At 37.9% G+C, this 21,566-nt stretch overlaps 2 protein-coding genes across 2 annotated transcripts in view; both read right to left on the reverse strand.

The window, feature by feature from the left end:
* Positions 1 to 216: 216 nt before the first annotated feature.
* On the reverse strand, positions 217 to 6,835 carry LOC116291898 (ras-like protein rasG). Its single transcript, XM_031699128.2, has 7 exons — positions 6,652 to 6,835; positions 4,344 to 4,437; positions 3,485 to 3,503; positions 3,030 to 3,049; positions 2,412 to 2,645; positions 2,058 to 2,147; positions 217 to 1,695 (listed from the first exon to the last, which is right to left on the reverse strand). Exons 2-7 carry the CDS (start codon positions 4,425 to 4,427, stop codon positions 1,561 to 1,563), a joined length of 582 nt encoding a protein of 193 aa, XP_031554988.1. The 5' UTR covers positions 4,428 to 4,437; positions 6,652 to 6,835; the 3' UTR covers positions 217 to 1,560.
* Positions 6,836 to 8,287: 1,452 nt separating this feature from the next.
* LOC116291905 (3'-5' exoribonuclease HELZ2) overlaps positions 8,288 to 21,566 on the reverse strand; it is a 28,501-nt gene continuing 15,222 nt past the window's right edge. Inside the window, exons 11-20 of the mRNA XM_031699139.2 lie at positions 17,898 to 21,504; positions 17,192 to 17,417; positions 16,352 to 16,960; positions 15,453 to 15,947; positions 14,838 to 14,960; positions 13,978 to 14,624; positions 13,289 to 13,519; positions 12,318 to 12,474; positions 11,776 to 11,931; positions 8,288 to 11,560 (exon numbers count right to left, since the gene is read on the reverse strand). Coding sequence (XP_031554999.2) covers positions 11,463 to 11,560; positions 11,776 to 11,931; positions 12,318 to 12,474; positions 13,289 to 13,519; positions 13,978 to 14,624; positions 14,838 to 14,960; positions 15,453 to 15,947; positions 16,352 to 16,960; positions 17,192 to 17,417; positions 17,898 to 21,504 — 6,349 coding nt within the window. The 3' untranslated portion in view covers positions 8,288 to 11,462. The remainder of the gene's footprint in view (positions 11,561 to 11,775; positions 11,932 to 12,317; positions 12,475 to 13,288; positions 13,520 to 13,977; positions 14,625 to 14,837; positions 14,961 to 15,452; positions 15,948 to 16,351; positions 16,961 to 17,191; positions 17,418 to 17,897; positions 21,505 to 21,566) is intronic.

Here is a 21,566-nt window from a genome sequence, read left to right on the forward strand (position 1 = left end):
TTTAGAAGTGGGCTTTAGGAACTCTATCCAGGAATTTGACTAAATAAATCGTTTTAATCCCTATTACTTAATTTTGGGTATCTTTCCAAGCTCATCCACCCAACTTTGGAGTGAAGGAAGGAAGGCATGGGAAATGGAAGAAAAGAGAGGGATGAAAGGAAGGAAAGAGGAACGTCAGGGAAGGGAGACAAGAAAGAAATGCAAGAAACAAAAAAGTTCAAAACTATTAAGAATCTTTATTACTTTTCCAAAAACAACAGACTAGCCCAACCAACTATCTTGACCTTTGACCTCCAAACATTCTACAATCACGTAATCTTTCAAAAAAACTATAGCTGTCTGAATATTTTGTATAAGCTTGATTCCCAATAGAGTGCAAACAGTAAAACCGTGAAACTTTAGTAATACTAAATTCCACTAATTTGTACAATATCCTTTGTCTTCTATTGTTTAATTAGCATTATTTTGTACAAAATAGTAATTAGCTAGTGTTTCACGGATTAACTGTTTGCACTCTATCGTTCATTTAATACCAAACCTATAAAGTTTTTCTAAATTTTTCTCCATTTTATGTCACCCCCTGCAATTAAATAAACTCAGATTTCAAGCTTAACTTACAAAAATAGAAAACACAAGGCCATATTTTCGCAACGAATTTTGAAAATTTTACATATTTTAAAAGATATGTAAGTGGCCCATATTGATCAAATTTTTGACCGTCATTAATTAATTACAATTACGATGAAAGCCATAATTTATGCTCCACTCTTAGGTGATTAAGATCACATAAACGTGACTCTTAAGGCATGCCTAACAGGCAGTTTGCACAAGGGCATTATTTGACTATCACTACCAAAATGCTTTGCAGACTTTCTTCCATACTCTGGAACGTTAACACTTTCCTTGTGTCTTGACTAGTAAAAACATTCCAGCACCAGTTCACATTAGTATGATTACATTTTTATATAAACAAACTGCACAATTTTCTCTATTTTTGCCCTTCATTTACACATGATTATTTATGGTTGTAGAAACTAGAGACTGTATTGAACACTCTTGCTGAGGATTTGAAAAACTACTTTTTAATTCATGGTTGAATTGGGTTTTTTTCCAAAAATGATGCTGTTATAACAAGCTAACTGCAGACCCTTTTACCTTAGGTGTAAATGGTTTCCCATTTCAAACCAAATATTGACAATCTCTTGAAAATCATTTCTTTGTTTGAGTTGTATCTACATTCATGTTTTTTCTAATGCTCAACTGTTACATTAAATTAATTAAAGAAATAATATACAAGGGAATGAGACATGGTGTGAAACGAGGAATCATTACGCCCGAGGTAAATAGGTCTATATATAGTCCCTGTTATATCAAATTATGCTTAATTCAAATTCTTGCCAGCTCCATTAGGGAATCGTTTTCTCATTTGTGCAAAACAACATTAACGACCTTCAACAGTAATAACAGTTCAATCTTCCATATCATGGATGACGCAATGCAATAATAACTATAGGGCAGTGTCTTTCTTTGCATACGCACTTCGTATAGTGCAATAATTATTTAAAGTATTGAACAATCTTTCTTCTTGTCGTTCTCTGCATAATTGATTGGCACTGTCCTTTCTAATAATGAAGGTTGGATTCGTTGAATTTGCCTCATCATTAATTGGAAACATTCTTGGATATTTAGGCCAGTCTGTTAGCAACACAAAAGTGTAACATTAAGTTGCACCTTACGTTGATGGATGGATGGATGGGTGGATGCATGCATGCATGAATGGACGGATGCATGAATGGATGCATGTATGGATGGATGGGATAGATGGATAGATAGAATGATGGATGGATGGATGGATAGAATGATGGATGGACGGATGGATGGATAGATGAGTGGATGGATGGATGGATGGGTGGATAGATGGATAGATGGATGGATGTATAGAATGATTGATGGATAGACGGATAGAATGATGAATGGATGGATGGAAGGGTGGATGAATAGATAGATGGATGTATAGATAGGTGGGTGGGTGGATAGATTAATAACTGACAGTGTACCTTTGCAGATGTTTCTATAAAGGGTGTACCCAAAGAGTTACAATATTCCATCACTTCATCTTTTTGCGTTTCTCTTTCATCTTCTAAATCCTGGATAAACAAACAACAACAAAAATTAGGTTACTACGAATAAATTTTCCAGAAAAAATTGTTGTTGTCTCCACAATCGGTATAGGAATTAGACATCATCCAGTTCAATATAGAAATTTATAATTATCTTAATATACTCTCTCTCCCTTTGCAAAGAGTTATTTTTTCAGAAGCTTCTTGAGTGCTTAAATTAAGACAGATTTGTAATCATGTCAAACATGGAAAAATGTCTTTATGAGTATATGACTATATGACTATACATACCACTTTGTTGGCCACGATAACCATGGGAATAGTACAGTTATTCTTGGACTCATGTTCGTCGATAATTTTCGTACGCAGTTCTTTCAGTTCATGCCAACTTGATGCAGAGTTAATTGCGAACAAGACTAAGAAAGCGTCTCCTGTTGCGAGCGATGAATCACGGAATGAGCTGAACTCTTCTTGACCGGCTGTGTCAACTATCTCGATGTTGTATAATTTGCCAGCATAGTCAATCTAATGATAAAACCAATGGGAATTGAAAAAAAATTGTTTCAGCATCAATGGGTGAGGGGGTAACAAAACTACCCCTTCCTCTCTCCCTAGCAAAAGTTTCAACTCCCCCCTCCCCCTCCATATAAATAATAGCATTTTGCGCTTTACAAGCGTCTTTATATTATTATATTATTTTTATTATTCTTATTATTTTCAATGAATGAAGTCACCATTTTGCATCATTGCATTGAAATGCAGTCAAGCCACGTGCACCCTAATATGTCGCAACAATGCTTTCTTGTCTTGCTGTTTTCAATTCGTGGAAAAACTATGGTTTTAAGACAGATATTGATATTTTTTTCCTTGTAATCAATGCTATCAAATGTTTATCTAGCACAATATTACCTTTGCTCTGTAAGTTTCCTCTGTAGAATAAAGAAAAATAATGAAAAATTAATAACACTTTTTCTCTCAGCATTCCTAGAATTTTGACCAGAGTAACTAAAGCAGAAAAACATTTATTTTTTATATAAAAGCACACAAATTATTTTTTATAAAAGTTCCCCATTGCAACAACAACCGCTGTTAATTTTTTCTTCCTATGAAAGCTCCAATTCAAAAAGCCTGCACAGAAAAAGAATAGCAAGTATTTTAGATTAACTCTCAGACATTTATTAGAACTTTGTTATTTTATAAACGCTTTTTCACTTGGGCCAACATAATCCCATGAATAGAACTTAACAAAAAAATTTTGAATTCTTTTATAATTTTCAATGATAGATAAACGAATTATAGGAATACCACAATGCTAAAAAGCAGACACTTATGAATAAATTTAAAATCGAAGTGATTTTGCTTACCTAAAGTTGGGTCATAATACTGTAAAGAGAGAACAATTTAGAAAATTATGAGAACAATTTAAGGAATGTATTCAAGGAAACACTGAATGAGTGGCCAGGAAGCCACAGGAATTCTTATGCCCTGTAGTATGACATGCTGCATCACATTCGTACATGCAATAACAGAATACAAGTGCTGGAAAATATTTATGGAATGTATGAATGATTAAGGGATAAAAAAGGAATCTCCTAGTTAAATCATACCTCATATCTATAATTCTAAGTTGCACAGGTTAAAAAGGAAAATTATTTCTCAAAATTCATCTCTCTTATTCTCTCTCTCGTTCCCTTTCCCTCTGTATCTGCCTATGTATGTACATGTCTGTCAGTCTTTCTGTCTCTCACTCTTTGAGGAAGTTTCTGTGAGGTAATGTATACTTAGCATTTACCCTCTTAAACCAGGGAATTTTTTTTTTAAAATAACTAAGATTCAAAAAATCCTGAGCATAAAATCATAGGGTCATCCTACTGGCATGAGTCACAAAGCCTCATGCTTGAGATAAAGAGGGTTCAAAATATCTAGAGTTTAAAATTACGGAATTCCACTTTATTTCTATAATACCCAATAAGCCTTTTCACAGTTTAAGAATCGATTCCACTGCGCATGCGATTTTATCCCGAATTTCTCACCTTCTTTTGTCTAAACCTTCTTTTGTTCTTAATTAAACAAAAGAAGGTGAGAAATTCGGGATAAAATCGCATGCGCAGTGGAATTGATTCTTAAACTATGAAAAGGCTTATACCAGTGGTCAGATATTTTAACATTCCGCGAATACTTGTGGGTAATGTTGATTATTGTCCCACTATAACAAAAACATACCTCAGTGAACTCGTTCTTCAAGTAGCGTATCGTGACCGAACTTTTCCCAACTCCTCCACTTCCCACGACGCAAAGTCGAAACATAATGATTATCCTAGAATTAAGATTTGAATGTTATTAATAGATGCAATGATTTTGGAGGGGAAATCTGATATATTAATGCATTACATTAATTAATACGTGTTACATGTGTCAAGTGTTGGATTACGGATTAAGCACAATATAATATTTTTGACTTTATATTTAAGACTAGTGGTTACTAGTTGGGACTGTGTTGGCGTGAGTATTGAATACAGAAAAAAATTTTCATAGCATAAAAACTGTCATAGCTATACTGACATTTTGAACATTCAAACTAGTTATATTAGCCTAAGTAATAAACACCTAAATGGAAAAATGTCTAAACTTGCAATTTTTATCAATTTCTCCCTAGAAATATCAAAATATTTAAGACTTACAAATGTCATTTAGAAATATCATATCATTATTTTCATTTAGCTTCTACAGCTAAAACAAAACAGGAAAGTAGAAAAGAAATCGGTATTTATAATGAAAAGTTAATTTTGAAGATAAATATTGTTAACTTTTTTTGCTCAAAATTTTTATTTTTTCAAAAGATGTTGATCTCTGAATTCAAATGATTTCATGAAAAGTAATTTCCACGATCCATTTATATATAGCAATGTAAATATGCCATGAATAACAGCTGTGATTTATATTTCTATGGATACCTTGTGGAGATAAAAGTAACATTGCAAAATAATCATTATTTGTCTCTCATTTTAAACGCTAAAAGCTTTTTCATTTTTTCAAAACACGAAAATGCTTTCATATAAATAACATGTTTATTCCTTTTGTAATAAAAATTCCTTATTCATAATTTTACAAAAATATCGTTCATCTACTTAAAAGCTATGTTTAATGTTCTAGAATAGAGTAGTCTTATTACACCTTTGTTATTTTGAGCTACAAGTTATGAATCGTACTTCCGACAATGTTAGACAGAATTTGCTACGTCAAATTCTATTGGATCAAATGCAGACATGACGCAACGACGTAATGGATTAATTTCATTTTAAAAATGAAACGAACAAAAAGAAGAAGAAAAAAAGATCTCATAAAAGTTCAAATTGATTTAAATTTTTGGGGTCGAAATGCTGGGACAAAAAATTATTAAATATTAACTTGTATTATTAATGTCTTTGCTCAGGATACTCTTTACGAGTCACTAATGGGCAATATGTTGGATTTTTTCACATTACAGAATGATGAGAAAAAGGTCATGCTTATATAGTGAATGAAAGACATGCTTAACACGAAATTGACAAGAGCATTTAAGACTTTTAAAGGATCGTGAAAAAAATATGAAAAATCATTTTTATTATTTGACCATTTAATTTTTTAGATATTTAGAAAGAAGAAGAAAGATTGTTTCACCTGTAATTAGTAATATCGATCTTACCTCATAAAAATTAGCAAAAAAATTCAACAATTCATCTGAATAGTACACTTTATACAGAACATATAATCCCGATTGTTAACTATAATCGTTTTTATACTTCGTAAAACAATACGGCTAGACTATACCTTCTATAAAGCTACTATTAATTCTAGTAAAAAAACGCGATTCATTTTGCGGATGATCAACAGGAAAAAATTTGACCTGACTCATGAAAAAGGTAAAATTTGTCAAAATTTTCTCACGATTTTATGAATTTTATCGCGAAATTAGGAGTAAGAGAGTGAAGATTTTTTAGGGAATTAAGATATCACTTTATACTGATATAAATAAACTTAGAAACAGATAAAAATAAAAGGGATATTTTTATTAGGTTTGATTAGTGTTCTGTGGGGAAAATTTTTAATTTGATTTTCAAGACAAGTTTGAATTTCCTTTGCGATTTTGAAGGCGAGACGGAAATGCCCCTGAAAGATATAGTTAACGTAGCTTAATTATAGCTTTTTAAGATTAAGATGTTCAGTAGTAAATTTATTTTAATCTTTTTGAGAGATTCGAACTAAAAATATCCGGTTTGAATGACTGGTTCTTGTAAAGAAACTATAAACTTCGAGCTCAATAATTCCTAAATTCGACTCGTTGGAGTAAAGCTAAGAACTCCAGGCAATCATGTATTCATTTAGAAACCCGACTCAAGGGAATTAGGCGTTTGTGAAGAGCTAAATTGCTGATAAAAATTCTAAATTCGTTTGCGTTCAAAATTTCAAGACGAGCATATCTTAGAAATTTCGCAGCTTCCTCGAAAGATGTAAAGATAGGTCAACATTGATGGCTATTTTTACGACTTACCTGAAGTGAGACCTACAAAAAGCAAAAACCAGGAGCTAGATTAGTCTATAGTGCTAGCACTGAGCATTTTCTGGAGAGGAAAAAAGGGAAAAATGAGGAGAAATGATTTTTGGCGTGAAGCAAGGTCAAGCTTACTTCTCAACCTTTTCTACAACAACAACATGCGCCCGTGTGGCAAAGCATTCGAAAAATGACGTCACCTGGCCTCGACCAATCAGAATCCGCGTTATAACGATTAAAAATAAGTTGTTTATTTGATTAAGAAGACGATTGATTTGGACTTTACCAATGGAATGCTTCAAAAAAACCCGCATTACCGATTAAGATTCTTAAATGGCATGTCTGGAGAGGAATGAAGCTCAATATGAGGATACAAGATAGTAAACATGGGTTGGGTTTTTTGAGGCTGGTGTGAACAGGGGTGCTGGCGGACTTCCAACCTTGTGCGGTCCAACAATGAGTGTCCAGAAATCACATGTATTTTTCAATGCTGTCACAAGCAAATAAACTATGTGTTTTTAAAAAAACAATCCTCTTAGCGTGTGGAAAACACAGAACAAAACTATAAACACCATTTATAGAAGCAAAATGTTTCAATTTTCCGACTAAGAAAGATAGAATTAAAATTTAATTGGTTACCAAATGACCTTGTTTTTTTTATTGCTTTTATTCAAAAGGAATATACCTGCAAAATTCTATATAAGTCGTACATTTTTTGTATATCAAGTTGGTAAATAATTGTCTAGCTTCTGAATAAATGATGAATATTTTGTTCGGCGATCAGGAATTTTGACTCCAAAGACTTTAGTAATTATCCTAACGACATATTCGACACAGCAATACAAATGTTTAAAACAAAACAACAATAAAAAACCACTTTATTTTTATTCTTGTTCATCTAGAAGCTCAAAACAATCTTGCCTATTTAGGGTTTCGTTTTAATTATATATTTGATGGACAAGTTGATCGGTAATTTGGACTCAGTTGGTGTTTTTGCGCCAAGTTATTCTTCGTTTATTTCTTTTTTATTTCTTTCTTTCCTTTCTTTCTTTCTTCGTTGTCATTGGTGTTGTTATTGTTTTTATGAGATTTTGTAAACGCAAACAGAAAATGAATTCAAATTACCATGATGTCTTCCTTTGCGAATTGTTTTTTTGACATTTGAATACTTTTTTATATATGAAAAAATTCACATTTGAGGAACGAATGCAAATTGAATATCAACGAATTCTGGTTACAATACGATTATTTTAAAAAGAGAAGTCATCGTCATATCATATTATCTGTCAACTTCTTATATAGCCTCTCATACATGTGAAAACGCTTTTGTGTTTCCACGTCAGAACACGAGATAAAGTCAATCGCTGTCGCCATGTTTCGATTAGGTATATAACCTCCACACCGAAAGACAGATTCAATATTAACATATAAACATCTTAATGTCATTCATATGTATTAACTCAGTTGTGATCCCTAATATGCTCAGGTGCTTTATATTTAACGACTGGACGAGATTGGGAGGGCATTGAATAAGAGATACCGTTTTCCAGGATGTCTGAATGTGTGTGTGGCGGGAGGAGAGGGGGGGAGGGGCCTCACCCTTCACTGACCCTCTTACAAAAATCAAAGCAAAAACAAAGATTACCTTAATTTATTCATAGTATTTTTACAGATTTACACACATTTATTCAGTTACGATTTTTGACAATAATAGATTTTCAAAGAAAAACAAGTTGTTTGTTAACTTGCGTTGTAAATCGGTCTGCTGTTGTAGCGAGGAGGAAATGCCCCCACTCCCCCGACCCCCGATAAAATAATGCAGGCCGCCAAACAACCTTCTTTATTTGCTAAAATGAGATAACAGTAATTTATATATTATTCGTTTTTAAGGTACTTCAAAAGAGAGATATATTAACAGACACTACAGTCACACTGCGATAGTCAATAATCCCCTTCACGTAGAAGTAAGTATTTCACTATATATCATGCGGATTTCATTATTCTCGAGTCGGCCTCACTTTTCTCACTAACTGATTAATTTATATCTCAGAAATATAGCAGTTTTCGCATGACTGTAAAAAGCTCAGTGCCGTAAGCGTGACGTGCCGTGACCGTGATACTTTCTAGAATTTTAAGTGGCTGATTTTTTTCTCGCGCAATGTGATTGGTCTGACAGTGCCGTGACCTTTGCGTGACCGTGTCCGCGCCGTGTTCATGCCGTGTTCTGGGTATTTGATTGGATGGAGAGTAAATTCTCGTGCAATGTGATTGGTCTGGCGTATGCCTCGCCGTGCCACGACCGTGTTCGTGCCGTGAGCTTTTCACAGTCATACGAAAACTGCTCTCAAATGAAAATACTGCGCGCGCATCGATAAAAGTGTGTCCAGCTCTGGACTAGGATATCATATACAAATACATAAATATATCTACACAACAAATACACATACTAACTTACAGACACATAGATACTGTGTATATACATATTATACAATGGTTTCGAATGCCATTGACTTGCCAGTAAATACCATGGAATATCCCACAAGACACTTGTTTTTTTTTATGTACCTACAATTACGCAGTTGGTGAGTTCACATAGAACTCGTGGGATAGCGACAACTGGGATTTTCCATGGTTTGTCAATAGAAAGCATTGTATAACTATTTTATTTCACGAACACCACTAAAAATACCCAGGCGTTTAGTCAAAAACAACAACAAAACAAAAAAACAGTAAACTATACCGGATACCGTCAAATACAAACTTCTTTCCTGCTTTCCGATTGGTTGTATTTTCGATGGTGTTAGACCAATAAAAACACATTTAGACAATCATTTCAAAGTGCGCAATATAGATAAATGAAATAGATTGAAAAAAAAAATTTTTTTAACAACGGTTCCGCAGGAGATTTAGGTAGGTGTAAAAATTACTGCACAGGACAGGGTTACGAATCGGAGTTGTGACGATTACAACCACGGAACCAATCACAGTGTCCAAGACTAATTCTCATCCAATCATGATACAGAGATGACGCGCGTACTGTCACGATCATTTCACAAAAGTTTGGCCTTTTAGCCAATCACAGTGCGAAGGTACTACAAAATGCTTTGACACAAAACCGTCACGATTATCGTGTCACAGAAATCTCACACTTGGATGAAATCTCTTTAAAAACTCTACTCAAATAGGCTTCAAAACTAATTGTAAATAACATTTTCTTCACAGAAATATAAAAAGATGTTAAAGATGAATGAAAAAAGTGAGAGAAATAAAGGTAATTATAACACTAAAATTCTTTTTCTAGGATTGTAGCTATTAATTTAGGACAAAATAATTAAAGAAATTCGCTATCCCGCGTTCGAAAATTCTACCTTCACACCCCTATGCACTGCAAGGTTGCTGCCAATCTTACTTTCAAATTCAAGAGAGAAAAAAAGAATTCCAAGTAACCTTAGTTCATAATCTATTAAACGAAACATCATCTAAAAATAGTCTTGTTTTGAAGATAGCATTCGTTGACTTGAAAAATCGGCGAAAAATTGCTCGCGGCGACTATTAAGTGGCTACCAAACAGCTAACCGCGCCACGAATTGAATTGTGGTTTCCGAGACACGTGTGGACTTTCCGGTCGTATCCTTTTGTCGCTAAAGCCTTAAATAACGTTTTTTTGTATCAACTAAAGTCAATAAGGTTTCATTTTGAGTGGATAAGGTTTCATTTTGAGTCGATAAGGTTTCATTAACTCAGCTTGGTATTGTTCTTCGCGGTTCTTGTGTTGTTTGATGGTATTTGTGTCAACAACATTTCATTTCATTTTCATCGATTAATATGAGTTCCGATGAAAATCAGACGAAATGAGTACAAAAATAACAGCGACAATAACCTAATAAATAAATTAAATCATTCATATGAAGGAAATAAGTAAGTTCTTTCTTCAGTAAACTATACTTCTATTTGAATGTTTTTTGCCTTTTTTTCTTTTTCTTTTTCTTCTTCTTTTTTTTCGAATAGTCGATTTATTTTGGTTTTGTAGATTTTTTCTCTTTTTTTTTTTTTTTTTTTTTTTTTTTTTTGCAAGCTCTTTTAGCTTTTTTCCTCTTGTGGATGTTTTAAAAACTACATTTGTAAAAACGAATACTTTCTTTTCTTTTTCTTCATTTTACGTAATTTTTTTTGTTACTGTTTTTCGCTTAATCCTCTAAGTTGTCTTTTGTCCACGTGATCTGTCAATTACGTCAAGTGACTTATATATGAACCAATCATAAATACGCGCAGGCAATACATACATTTGCAATACTTGTGCTTCTACAATTTGTTTTTCTGTGTTTCTTTTCTTTTTTTTTTTTTTTTTTTTTTTTTTTTTTTTGTATTTAAAATTTTTTTCTTTTGTATTTTTCTTTTGTATTTTTCATTTGATTTTTTTGTTGTTGTATTTTTCTTTTTTTTTTTTTTAGTTTTGTTTTGTTTTTTGTTTTTTGTTATTTTTGAGGGTTGCTCTAATTTTTACTTTATTTATATCCCCAGTTCTAGTCTATTTTTATTTCTTTCGAAACATTGTACCCTTTTTAGTGTGTTAAAACATATACAATAACATATCATTTGTGACGTCATCATCCAATATGGCGGCCAGTTTTCTTACCACCAAAACTATTGGATCCAAAATAATGAATATATAATCGAAAAAACACACTGTTTTCTATACTAAAGAAAATCTCTTCACTTTATATTATTATATTAGAAGCCTTAAGCTTGTACGTCTAATATATATATATTCATATTTACATTGATAACCGGTGTTGATGGCGCCCAGTCTTTTACGGCCACGAGCGTCCATCGACAAGGCAGTCACGTGACTTATATTCACTGAGAAGCTTGTTCCATAAGGAGATTGAACGAAGAAAGTCTTGATCACCTGTAACATAATATACGAAATACATAAGATTTCTAGCATCGATTCGCCTGACTCTCGACCCCAGACCCCTGTTATTCTTAATGCATACTTAACAAAATAACATTAATTCGAGAGTGCGGTTCAAATACTTAAATTTTTGTATGCTGGGTTGCCTGTGGTGGCAGTCTTTCATTTGATTGGTTAATGCCGCAGCTGTAAGACGTATCAAAACTTACCTAAGATAATGAGGCCAAGTCGGGCCCGAGTAAGTGCGACGTTTATTTGATGCGCGTCTCCTAGGCAACCAATCTTTCCAGAATGTTCGGAATATGCGTTTTGGTCACGTGTCTTGCTGCGTACGGTCGAGATGATTACGAAAGCGTTTTCACTTCCTGTAAAAATATATATATATATATTAGTCTGCCATTTTTAGTTTTATTTTTCATTTCCATTCTTTAATATTATTAATTTTGATTCTTGAGAGGGTAGGAGGTTGGTAATTTCAGACGCTAGAATCATAAAAAGTGTACGAAGATCGTGACATGCCATACATTGCGTGCGCAAGTTCCAAGCCGCCATGTTGGAGAATTTTCACCAAAGATACTTCCTCCAATAGAGGCTTTGTACCTTCACTAAAGGCAGTCATGCATTCCCCAGAGGAAACTGAATTCTTTCTCGTGTAAATCAGATTAGGAACTTGCCTCATTACGACTGCCTTCACGTGATGGTGCAAAGCCTGGCGCCCGAAAAATAAAATAAAAATTGCGAGTATTATTACCTTGAGAATCCATTGGTGAAGTGATCTGTATTTCCTCCATTTTGGTTTGTCGTTTCAGGGCATCTTTGATCTTCGCTCGTTGGGAGGCGAAGGGTGAGATTATGGAGATGTACTTCCTCTTGATGCCGTGTGAAGCAAGTCTTCCCACCAGGGAAACCTACAAGACAATATGATAGCTAACCCAATTACGAGGTAGTGTAAACTTTACATAAATATTTTCACTTGGGATGTATTTTCGTATCCAATGTCCACCCCTTTTTTTAGCTTGAGCGCATTGTTTCCCATTTCAGACCACATGTCATTCCTTATAGTATGATTTCTTTGTTTAACGGTTGCGCATGAGAAGACACATCAAGAAAACGATACAACACTCAAACAAAGAATCTTAGTCTCAAAAAGATGACACGTGCTTGAAGGGAAAAACATTACGCCCAAGGTAAGCAGAGGGCGGATCAAGCCAAACTTTTAGGGGGGGCTAATTGAGTTTAGTGGGGGGGGGGGGGGCTAATTGAGTTTCTTTCGTCAAAACAACGGAAAACAATATAAAAAGCATCTATTTCTTCAGTTTTGTTTTGTTTTCTGCTGAAGGGGAGCTTCAGCCACCCTTTGCCCCCCCCCCCCTCCCCCTGGATCCGCCCTTGGCAGCTCACACTAGTTTTTAGCTAGTTATCTCTCCTTAACACTACAAAAAGAAAAATGCGGTCCAAACGTTTAGCTATCATTCACCAAAAATACGCAAAATTGTCAAAAATAATTAATTCTGTATTTAGAAAACTGCCAAGAAAAATCTTAACAAAACTGGTTTTTATTTTGGCTTTTACTTTGGTCGAGATTGACGAAGACCACAAACCTCGCAATCGCAAAGAAGTCCATCTGAATCATTTGCAGATTCATTTTTGTGTTCAGGAAAAAACTCCTATGAGCCATCTTAAACTACATATCACCCAACCAGGAAACAAGACGCTACTTACAATTTTATCGACTTCTACAGGGTTAAACCGGCATTCTTCTCGATCGTCTCCAAGAGATAAGCACGTGACCATGTGCTCTTTACCAGTCACGTGACAGAACACATGACGCACGTCATGTTTATTGGGCCAGAACCCATCCATCCTGATGAGGGAGTCAGTGATTTCTGGCGCGTCGAAGACTGGTTTGCTATTGTAGAAGTACTCTGAGCTGAAGATGCGGATGCTTGGATGCTGTAAGAAAAAATAGGTAAGTCTAAGTACATTCTCCTTTGTAAGCATTTATCGTGTATGGGGACCCTGTTGCTAGTTTTGGAGGAGGAAGACTGAGGATTGTGTCTAAGTCAATCTAGGCACCCTCGATCAGAGTCCTATCATACTGCGCATGCTCAAAGCAAGATCATCACAGCGGCAACACAGGGAGCTCACTAATACAACTTAGACAGACAATGTCATTCCCTTGAGTATTATTTCGTTTTTTTGGCGTTGATGCTTGAGAAAACATACTCTAAGGACGCAACTCAAGCAAAGAAATTTTCCCCAAGGGATTTGAAATGGAAGACCATCACGCCAAAGATAAAAGAATCTATACTAAATAGCATGCATAGAATAGAATATAGAATAGGAATACAAACGATGACAAAGCATCGTAAGATGACTTTAATAATAAGATGATTCATTAAACGACATACCATACGGAACTGCATCCTCAGCAAACAGCAAGTATACTTCTTTCCTTCGTAATGTTCACAAAGAGATTCAAACAAAGATCTCCCGAGACCCAACTTCTTCGCCGACTTACTCCGAAGAACTGGAACGAGTTCCTTATGATCACCAATTATGACCACGTGATTACACTGCTGACCAGCAGTGACTAACGGCACTAAGAGCTCAGCATCCAGGCACATATTGCTTTCATCCACGATGCACTGCGTAACTCGAGCAAATTTGCGCATGCGTGGGCTCCCAGCTTCTACGCATGTGCAGAGAATGACGTGAATTGAGTTCTCGGTAAATTCGTACCGTTCCGCAGTTTCTAAAATCGCGTTGTACTTTAGTTTCCTACTAATCAACTTTTTAACAAGCTCGCCACAATCTTTGCCTTTTTTCTTGGATTCGTCGATTTTTTCTTTCAGCTGTTCGACTTCTTTAGCGCAAAATATCAACGCGTTGGCGTTCGGGTTGTCGGCTGAACGAACGCGCATGTGCAGGGCGACAGGTTCGCATTCCGGTATGACAGTGGGCTCGTCAGAGTCTTGGGACTTGCTCAGGGCTTCTGATTCCACTTGTCTAGAGTAGACTCGCAAGATTTTCACCGAAGGAACTTTGACCAGCATTTCTAGAAATTGAAATAAATTCTTAGATCAATAAAACTAATTGCAGGGGCAATTCAATCTGGTCTAGTCTCATTTACATGAGAAAGAATTCAGTTTCCCAGGGAAAAGACTCTATTGTTGTACCTCCTTAAAGCAACATTATTCTAACTGCGCATGCTTGGGAGACTCAAGATTCCCCTGGGGGGGGGGGGGGGTGAGTGCGGCGTTTTGCTTACTTGCAAGGACATCAAGTGCTTTATTAGTCGGAGCACAAACCAAGACTTGCCCATCCTGAGCTTGCCAGTTCCTGTTGATGTAATGACAGATGATGGCTACAGCTGTCCACGTCTTACCCGTCCCTGGCGACAAAAATAGATCCACAGATTAATTATTGGTGTGCATGTTACATCATAGCCGCAATGGTGGTTGACGATAATAAAGCATTCCTCAATAAGCTTCTCTTGTTAGATCAACGAAGATGGAGGCTGTTTCGTTGTTATATATTTCTCAAGGGATTTTTCAGTCACGTGGTTGCACTCCAAGAATACTGGGGACTCATAAACTTACGTCTTTGGATGCGTTACGAAAAGCTGAATATAGCGCGCGGGAACCCTGTGAATATGAAACTATGAAAACTTACGACACTTTTTTTAACCAATCGCAGCCTATCAAACTGCGCGAACACAGTACCGTCACGATCACGGAACACTACGTTATACTTATATAGTTTTATATGAAAATTGCTCTAAGCCACAGTTGTACTAGAAAGGCTACCCAGACAAAAATATAGTGTTTCAGGCAACAAGCCTGTGACGTGGATGACGACACGCTGCGTCATTTCCGTTTCCTACCTGGTTGTCCATGAATAACGGTCAGCGGTAAGCTCAGAGCAGCTTTAACTGCTTCAGCCTGATCAATATCCAGAGGGAAGCCTTTAAGTGTAGACATGTTTGTCTTGTGTGGCTTAGATAATAGGTCCTGATGAAGGATAACAGAGCGAATCTCATCGGAGACTTTATACAGGTCTTTGACTGCTTGAATCATTACACGATACCGCTGGTCCTGAGGAATGCACTCGATTTCGTACAGGCGCGTGTCATTGTTGATGATGTCCGCTGATAAGGAACTTGAAGGCTCAACAAGTTGTAGGGTATAAACTTTGGACTCTCTGTTTTCTATCACGCGCGCGACACGTGCGTGGAGAAGGATGTTGTGATCACTGCCAGAGGAATCATCCTCGGTGCTTACAGTGGAAGAAAAATGAAGAGACCGTACGCATGCGTAGTCGCCTACAGACAGTTGGGATCCTCTTTGTTCATCATCAAGGACCTTCATGGTTGCACAAACTAAGAAGAGAACGATTCAATGATTCACTGAGGTTTTGTGTTTGGATATTTAAGAAAATAATTCTCATAAAACAAAGAAACAAGAATATTTGCAAAAGGGAGCTAAGTTTGTTTCATTACAGATTTCGTCACTCCCTTGGGTATTATTCTTTTGAGATATTTAAGTGTTTCGAAATAAGGTCGATGTCCTTAGTTGAAGAGAAGTAGTCAACTCTCTCTCTTTCTCTCTCTCTGCACGATGATCAACAATTTCATTGTTACTTAGTATTGCGTTACAAGGAATGTCTTATGCTCTCTCTTTCTCACTTTCTGCCAAGTGACCTACAATTTTCATCGTATCTAAGTATTGCGTTACTCAAGGTACAGTGATCCACAATTGTCATTTTTACCAAGTATTGGCTTACCAGATGTCCCAGACCCAGTTACCCAGCTAAGCTTCACATCTTCCACCACAAATCGTTTACCACCAGACCCCATCACCGCTACTGCAGCCTCAGCTTCCAGCAGTGGCACCATCACCCCCTGATAATGCTGCTCATCCAAATAGTAAGGTAGAGTTTGGAACGTCAGAGGAGCGCAAAAACAACTATCTGGACTTCTCTGGTGCCTCGTGCAAGAGAACCCAGCTCCCGTCACGTGGACACCCTGAACATCAGGTTGAAGCAAACCCCGTCTTTTCTCGCTTCCAAACAGAACCTGGAGGCGGTTGTTTGCACGGAATCGACTAGTACAACCCTGTTGCGCTTCGCTTGTTGGTCGGGTAAGTTCCGTATCGCTGACTGAACCTGTCACTGACGGGGTGTGATCCACGACTAAAGAACTCGAGTTGATTTTTTTCCATTCCTTGATGACTTTTTTCAGGTTGGAGCGCGCGACTTCTGAAACGAAGGAAACCCAGCTCGTAGACGGGATTCTAGCGTAGAAAGTGTCGCTCTTGGGTTGAGATGGAGACTTGGGGTTTTGTTGTGAACTACTTGTGAAGGTTTCTCGACTTTCCCACGTCAGACGCAGCTCTGTGGAGATCGGATTGAAAAAATTATTCTTGAACGCAATAAGCAAGAAAAGGAGAGTAGCAGAGCACAGATGAAAAGAGTAAAATACAACATTAAATAGGTAAGCAGAATGCAGTAGAATTAAGTACAACATAGCGGAACAGGATTGATATAAAGCAAACATGCGCAACCCGACTCAAAGTACATCATAACGAAGCACAGCAGAGCACAGCTCAGCTCAGCTCAATTTACCTTTATCTGCTGTAGCAAATTCAGTTTTCACTGGTCTCAATTCTTGCACTTTAGTACATATATTCAACGGCTTACTGCTGTCAGATATCTTACAGATACTTGTGATGCGATCAGGAGAAACACGTTCAATCTTTGCTGTCCGCCATTTTGGAGAAAAACGAAGCGAGTTCGCCAAAGCTGTCGACGAACAGTTTTTCTCGAAGACATTCGCTCGACTTGAAGTTACCTGAAATACATCATTGTTTTCGTCAATCATTAAAATTACTTCGCAAGAATCGAGATTTGTACAATGTTGCTTGCTTAATCCTCTATGGTAGAATGCGTAACAGTATTTGCAAGATAGTTTTTTCTAGGCGTTTCTAAGGAATATAAAGTACCTCTGAAAAGCGCGCGCGGAAGCGTACAATATGCCATGACATTTCATTGTTGAAAATTGCATTTTTATTTTGTCAAATGTTTGGGTGTGTGGCACTACTTTAAAAACTCTTCCGCCGTCCCTGACGTTTTATTTATCCTTTTTTTAATGGCTTTTTAAAATGTGCCCTTCTAAAACAATATTTCAAAAAATAATTTCAAAGAGTTTCAGGAGAGTACCATCAGACCCCAATGAAATAGCGGGGAAAATCTCGCCCAAAAAGTGCAGAAACTTAAGTTTATATTACCTTACATCTTTGCGAAAGTCATAAAGCGAGGGGAAAGACCTTACCTGGCAATCAAAACAAATCTTTTGGAGTTCAGCTTCACTGTAGGGTAATTCCCCGTCGTAGATCAACGCCAGAAGACAACGATGAACCACCAAGTCAAAGTACCTTCTTAGCGGAGAACTGAAGTGGGTGTAACATTCTAACCCAAGTGTGAAATGCTTCAGTACGACGGCGTTGGAGCTGGATGACACGATGTACTGGCTTCGTTCCTGGATGAGACAGAGGCGGGAATGAGCTTCTGAGATAAGAGGGTCTTCATCACACTTGAGAAGAGCTTCAGTTAGTTGAGTAAGGTTATCTGCGTTGATAGCAGTGGAAATGTGCCCCAGGCAGGACAACTCGATCTTCATGTCTTTGAATGCCTCGTCCTGTGGCCTAGCATTGTCCTGGAGTCTTCTTAGCGATAGAGATCCACTTTGGAGGACCCCATTGTCTCTGCACCATTGATTAAGAGATTCTAATAAATGAACCTTTGGCGGCAGCTGTCTTCTTAATGGCGCCAAATGCCTTGTTCTTTCTGACAACAACATCCTCTGTGCTACAGCAGAGTTAGTCATTATCATCAGCTGTTCTACCATTTGGGAAGATTTTGAGCCATTTTTACGAACAGAATTCACTATCCCAGCTATGCACCCTTGCCTTGCTTGCCTCGCTGCGATGTTTCTGGTCAACTTGCTGAGAAGAGCGACATCTCGTTCGATGTTTCCCGGCAGCTTTTGTCTTGAATCGCCAGCAAGGATAGCATCACATTCCTCAAAGGAAAGATTACAACAAGACACCACGACACTACGATGAATGTCTGGTTGTCCGACCATTCTCCCTTCATTGTCAAGCTTGAAAACAACAGACACTGCAAGCCTTTCTTCTCCTGGCACCAAGCTACAGAGACCTTGACTTAAACGCCTTGGAAGCATATTAATTGAAGGGCCATGCTCCTGGTCTGGGTAGACTGACAAACCTTGGAGATATGCAGCCTGATCAATGCAAGAACCTTTGGGCACGAAGTAGCTCACGTCTGATACATGGACACCAACTTCGAACATACTATTGCTTTCCCTTTTAATACTTATAGCGTCATCTAGCTCGATACCAAGCGAGGAGCTGCAGTCAAGAGTGAAGACATTGCAGTAGCGATGATTACGCCATTGTAATTCAGCAATGGGTATTTCCCAGGAGTCGTGGTAGGCGTTCCTTACTTCGCTAAGGGCATCACTAGGTTGGCTAAGCCGTATGCCATATTCTGCAGCAAAGACAGGAACAGCAGAGTTAAGATCATAAGGTTCTCGGAAACATTTCCTGACAATCCCCAGAGGAAAGCGATAGTTTGATCCCCATTCCAGCAAACGAACAAGAAAGAGTTTCCCACTTGTCTCAGTCTCGAATGCTTGGCAATGAGTTTCGCCATCTTTGATGGAAAATACAGCAACTCCGATTTCTCCACGATGATCTTTGCTCTGAAGCACAAAGACTTTCGGGTTGGTCTTGTCGATTGGGATCATGATATTTGAATCTTGAAGGTCCACAAAGCAGACGTATTCTCTAGAATGAACTTCTCTGTAAAGGAATACGACTCTGCCGCGAATTTGCTGAGACGTTCGGTGGATTACTTCCACTGCGACGATGTCACCATTGAGTGCCCGGTTCATATCTGATCGATTTGAGATAATGATATCTGAACAGTTATCGTCCTTACATCGTGTTCCAGCCCTCTCTTTGGGAATTCCCAAGAGCATTGCCTTGATATCTTGGTCTAGGACCTTAGCATAACCCCAAGAGCCACCAATGGAACTGCTAATCTCCAGGGTACAAAGAAGAAGCTCATCACTCAAAAGCATGGAATGAACAGTCCGCTCATCTAAGTATTCTTGGTGAATTACATTCCCGATATAGGAGACGTCGTTACTTGGCTCCAATGTCCAGTTTGGCGGTTGGCCGCGCGTTGCAAATGGAACTACGTCACTTGGAAACTCTTCCTCGTCGTTGCTATGGAAATAGTCTTCATCGTCTGTGTCGGGCGAAAAAGCCTGTACAAGTGACTCGAACGCTTTGATATACTCCTTGACTAAAGGATCATCGCGACGCGACTGAAACCATTCTTCAGTGTCCGAGTCATGGAATTCCTCATACCTTGCATCATCTGTTATAGATAACGATTCTAGGTTTCCAAGTTCCTCTTCATCTTGTTCCTGCATTTCATTTCCGAGTTTAAAGGGTCTTTTACACATTTTGCCAGCATTTGAAGCTGCAGAGCAGTCGACGTTGAGATGCCTCGCGAGTGCCTCATTTAAAGACAGACGTCGTAGGACATTCCTTCGCTCCTCTTCTAGTAATTGATGCTGCTTCTGGATATTATCAGCTATAGCCTTTGCAGTAGTAGGATCAGCAGAAATCTCAAGCAGCCATTTTTCTTCCTCCAAAAGAATCTGTTGCCTGAAGGTTACGTTGTATGTTAAATTCTGGACAACCTGGGAAAGAGGAGACCCCGAATATGAGGCGTCAAGATTTTGTTCGTCCTTTGCAGAAGCTTGCCTTGCAACTTGAGCATAACTTCGTACTCCAGGGTTTTCTGTTGGCGTTTGATTCGCTGGTGGTGGTGCTGGGAGCACCGTTGGACTCAATGAAGTTGGGGATGGAGAGCTGACTGCTTGAGGAATAGGACTAGGAGTATGAGGCGGTGGAGTAGGAGTACTTTGTGCCTGGGATACTCCAGTGAATAGATCTGATGATGAGCTGCTGCATTGGCTAAGAACAGGACTTTCTCGTTGAGTTTGAGCTTGTCCAGGATATGGGAATGGACTTGCATTAGGGTTGAGGTAATTTAGCTGCATTAAATTCAGGCCAGAAAGTGGTGATCCATTTAGAGCCGCCGTGTACTGATAAGCCATTTGTTGTGAACTTGGATTGAACATGTGACCTGCAGGCTGACCTTGACCGTGAGCTTGACCTTGGCCTGGATTTCTGTCACCATATGGGGCAGTAAACTGACCATTAAAATTCAACTGTCTTGGATGGAACATTTGGCTAGTTGGCTGACCGTGACCTTGAACTTGACCTGGTTTAGAAACAGTTACCAAGGAAACTGGAGGAGTAAGCGCAGAAAACGGGAAGCTCGAACGAGGAAGCATTGTAGGTGGGTACATAGGCGGCATGACCACTCCTCGCATATACCCGGTAGGTGTTCCTGGATACACCGGTATTTGACCTGGCGGGTACATAACGTTACCCGGGGGTCGTGGTGGGGCACCGTACATCATGTTCGTAGGGACTCCAATACCTACACCGGAAGTAGGCACAGATGTTGTGGGTCTGTGAGGCATGAACTGAAAACGCGATAGAAATGGATGAGGCATTGACACATTACCATTGACCCCGCCATTCCACGTGCCAGCTGTGGTGGATATATTAGGTGACGATGTGGGCCTCTCGCTGGTGACGGCAGTACCTTTGGACGGAGCTTGTGTTCCATGAGCCAAACGAGGCAGTGCTTTAGAGTTCGCGTTATTGCTCGGATCGTCTAAAGTGGGCTGTGAAGTATGAGAGCTGAATTTGGTGTATTCAATGACCTTCTCGAACGACAGACGATAATGGAATGTACCGTTCTCATTGCACCTATGAAATATATAAAAAATGAAGTTATTTTATCGTATTCTATAAAATACCTGTTATGAATC

This window comes from Actinia tenebrosa, unplaced genomic scaffold (assembly GCF_029948245.1).
Source record: "Actinia tenebrosa isolate PJP-AT-01 unplaced genomic scaffold, QUT_ActTen_1.0 PGA_scaffold15__27_contigs__length_11533743, whole genome shotgun sequence".
Lineage (NCBI taxonomy): Eukaryota > Metazoa > Cnidaria > Anthozoa > Actiniaria > Actiniidae > Actinia > Actinia tenebrosa.

Bases quoted from the DNA above. Each gene is read 5' to 3' on its own strand.
- LOC116291898 (XM_031699128.2), bottom strand. From the start codon at position 4,427: ATGTTTCGACTTTGCGTCGTGGGAAGTGGAGGAGTTGGGAAAAGTTCG. The intron at 2,646-3,029 runs GTAATATTGTGC...TTTTATCATTAG, and splicing joins AGGAAACTTACAGAGCAAAG to ATTGACTATGCTGGCAAATT. The intron at 1,696-2,057 runs GTACACTGTCAG...TGTTGCTAACAG, and splicing joins TTATAGAAACATCTGCAAAG to ACTGGCCTAAATATCCAAGA.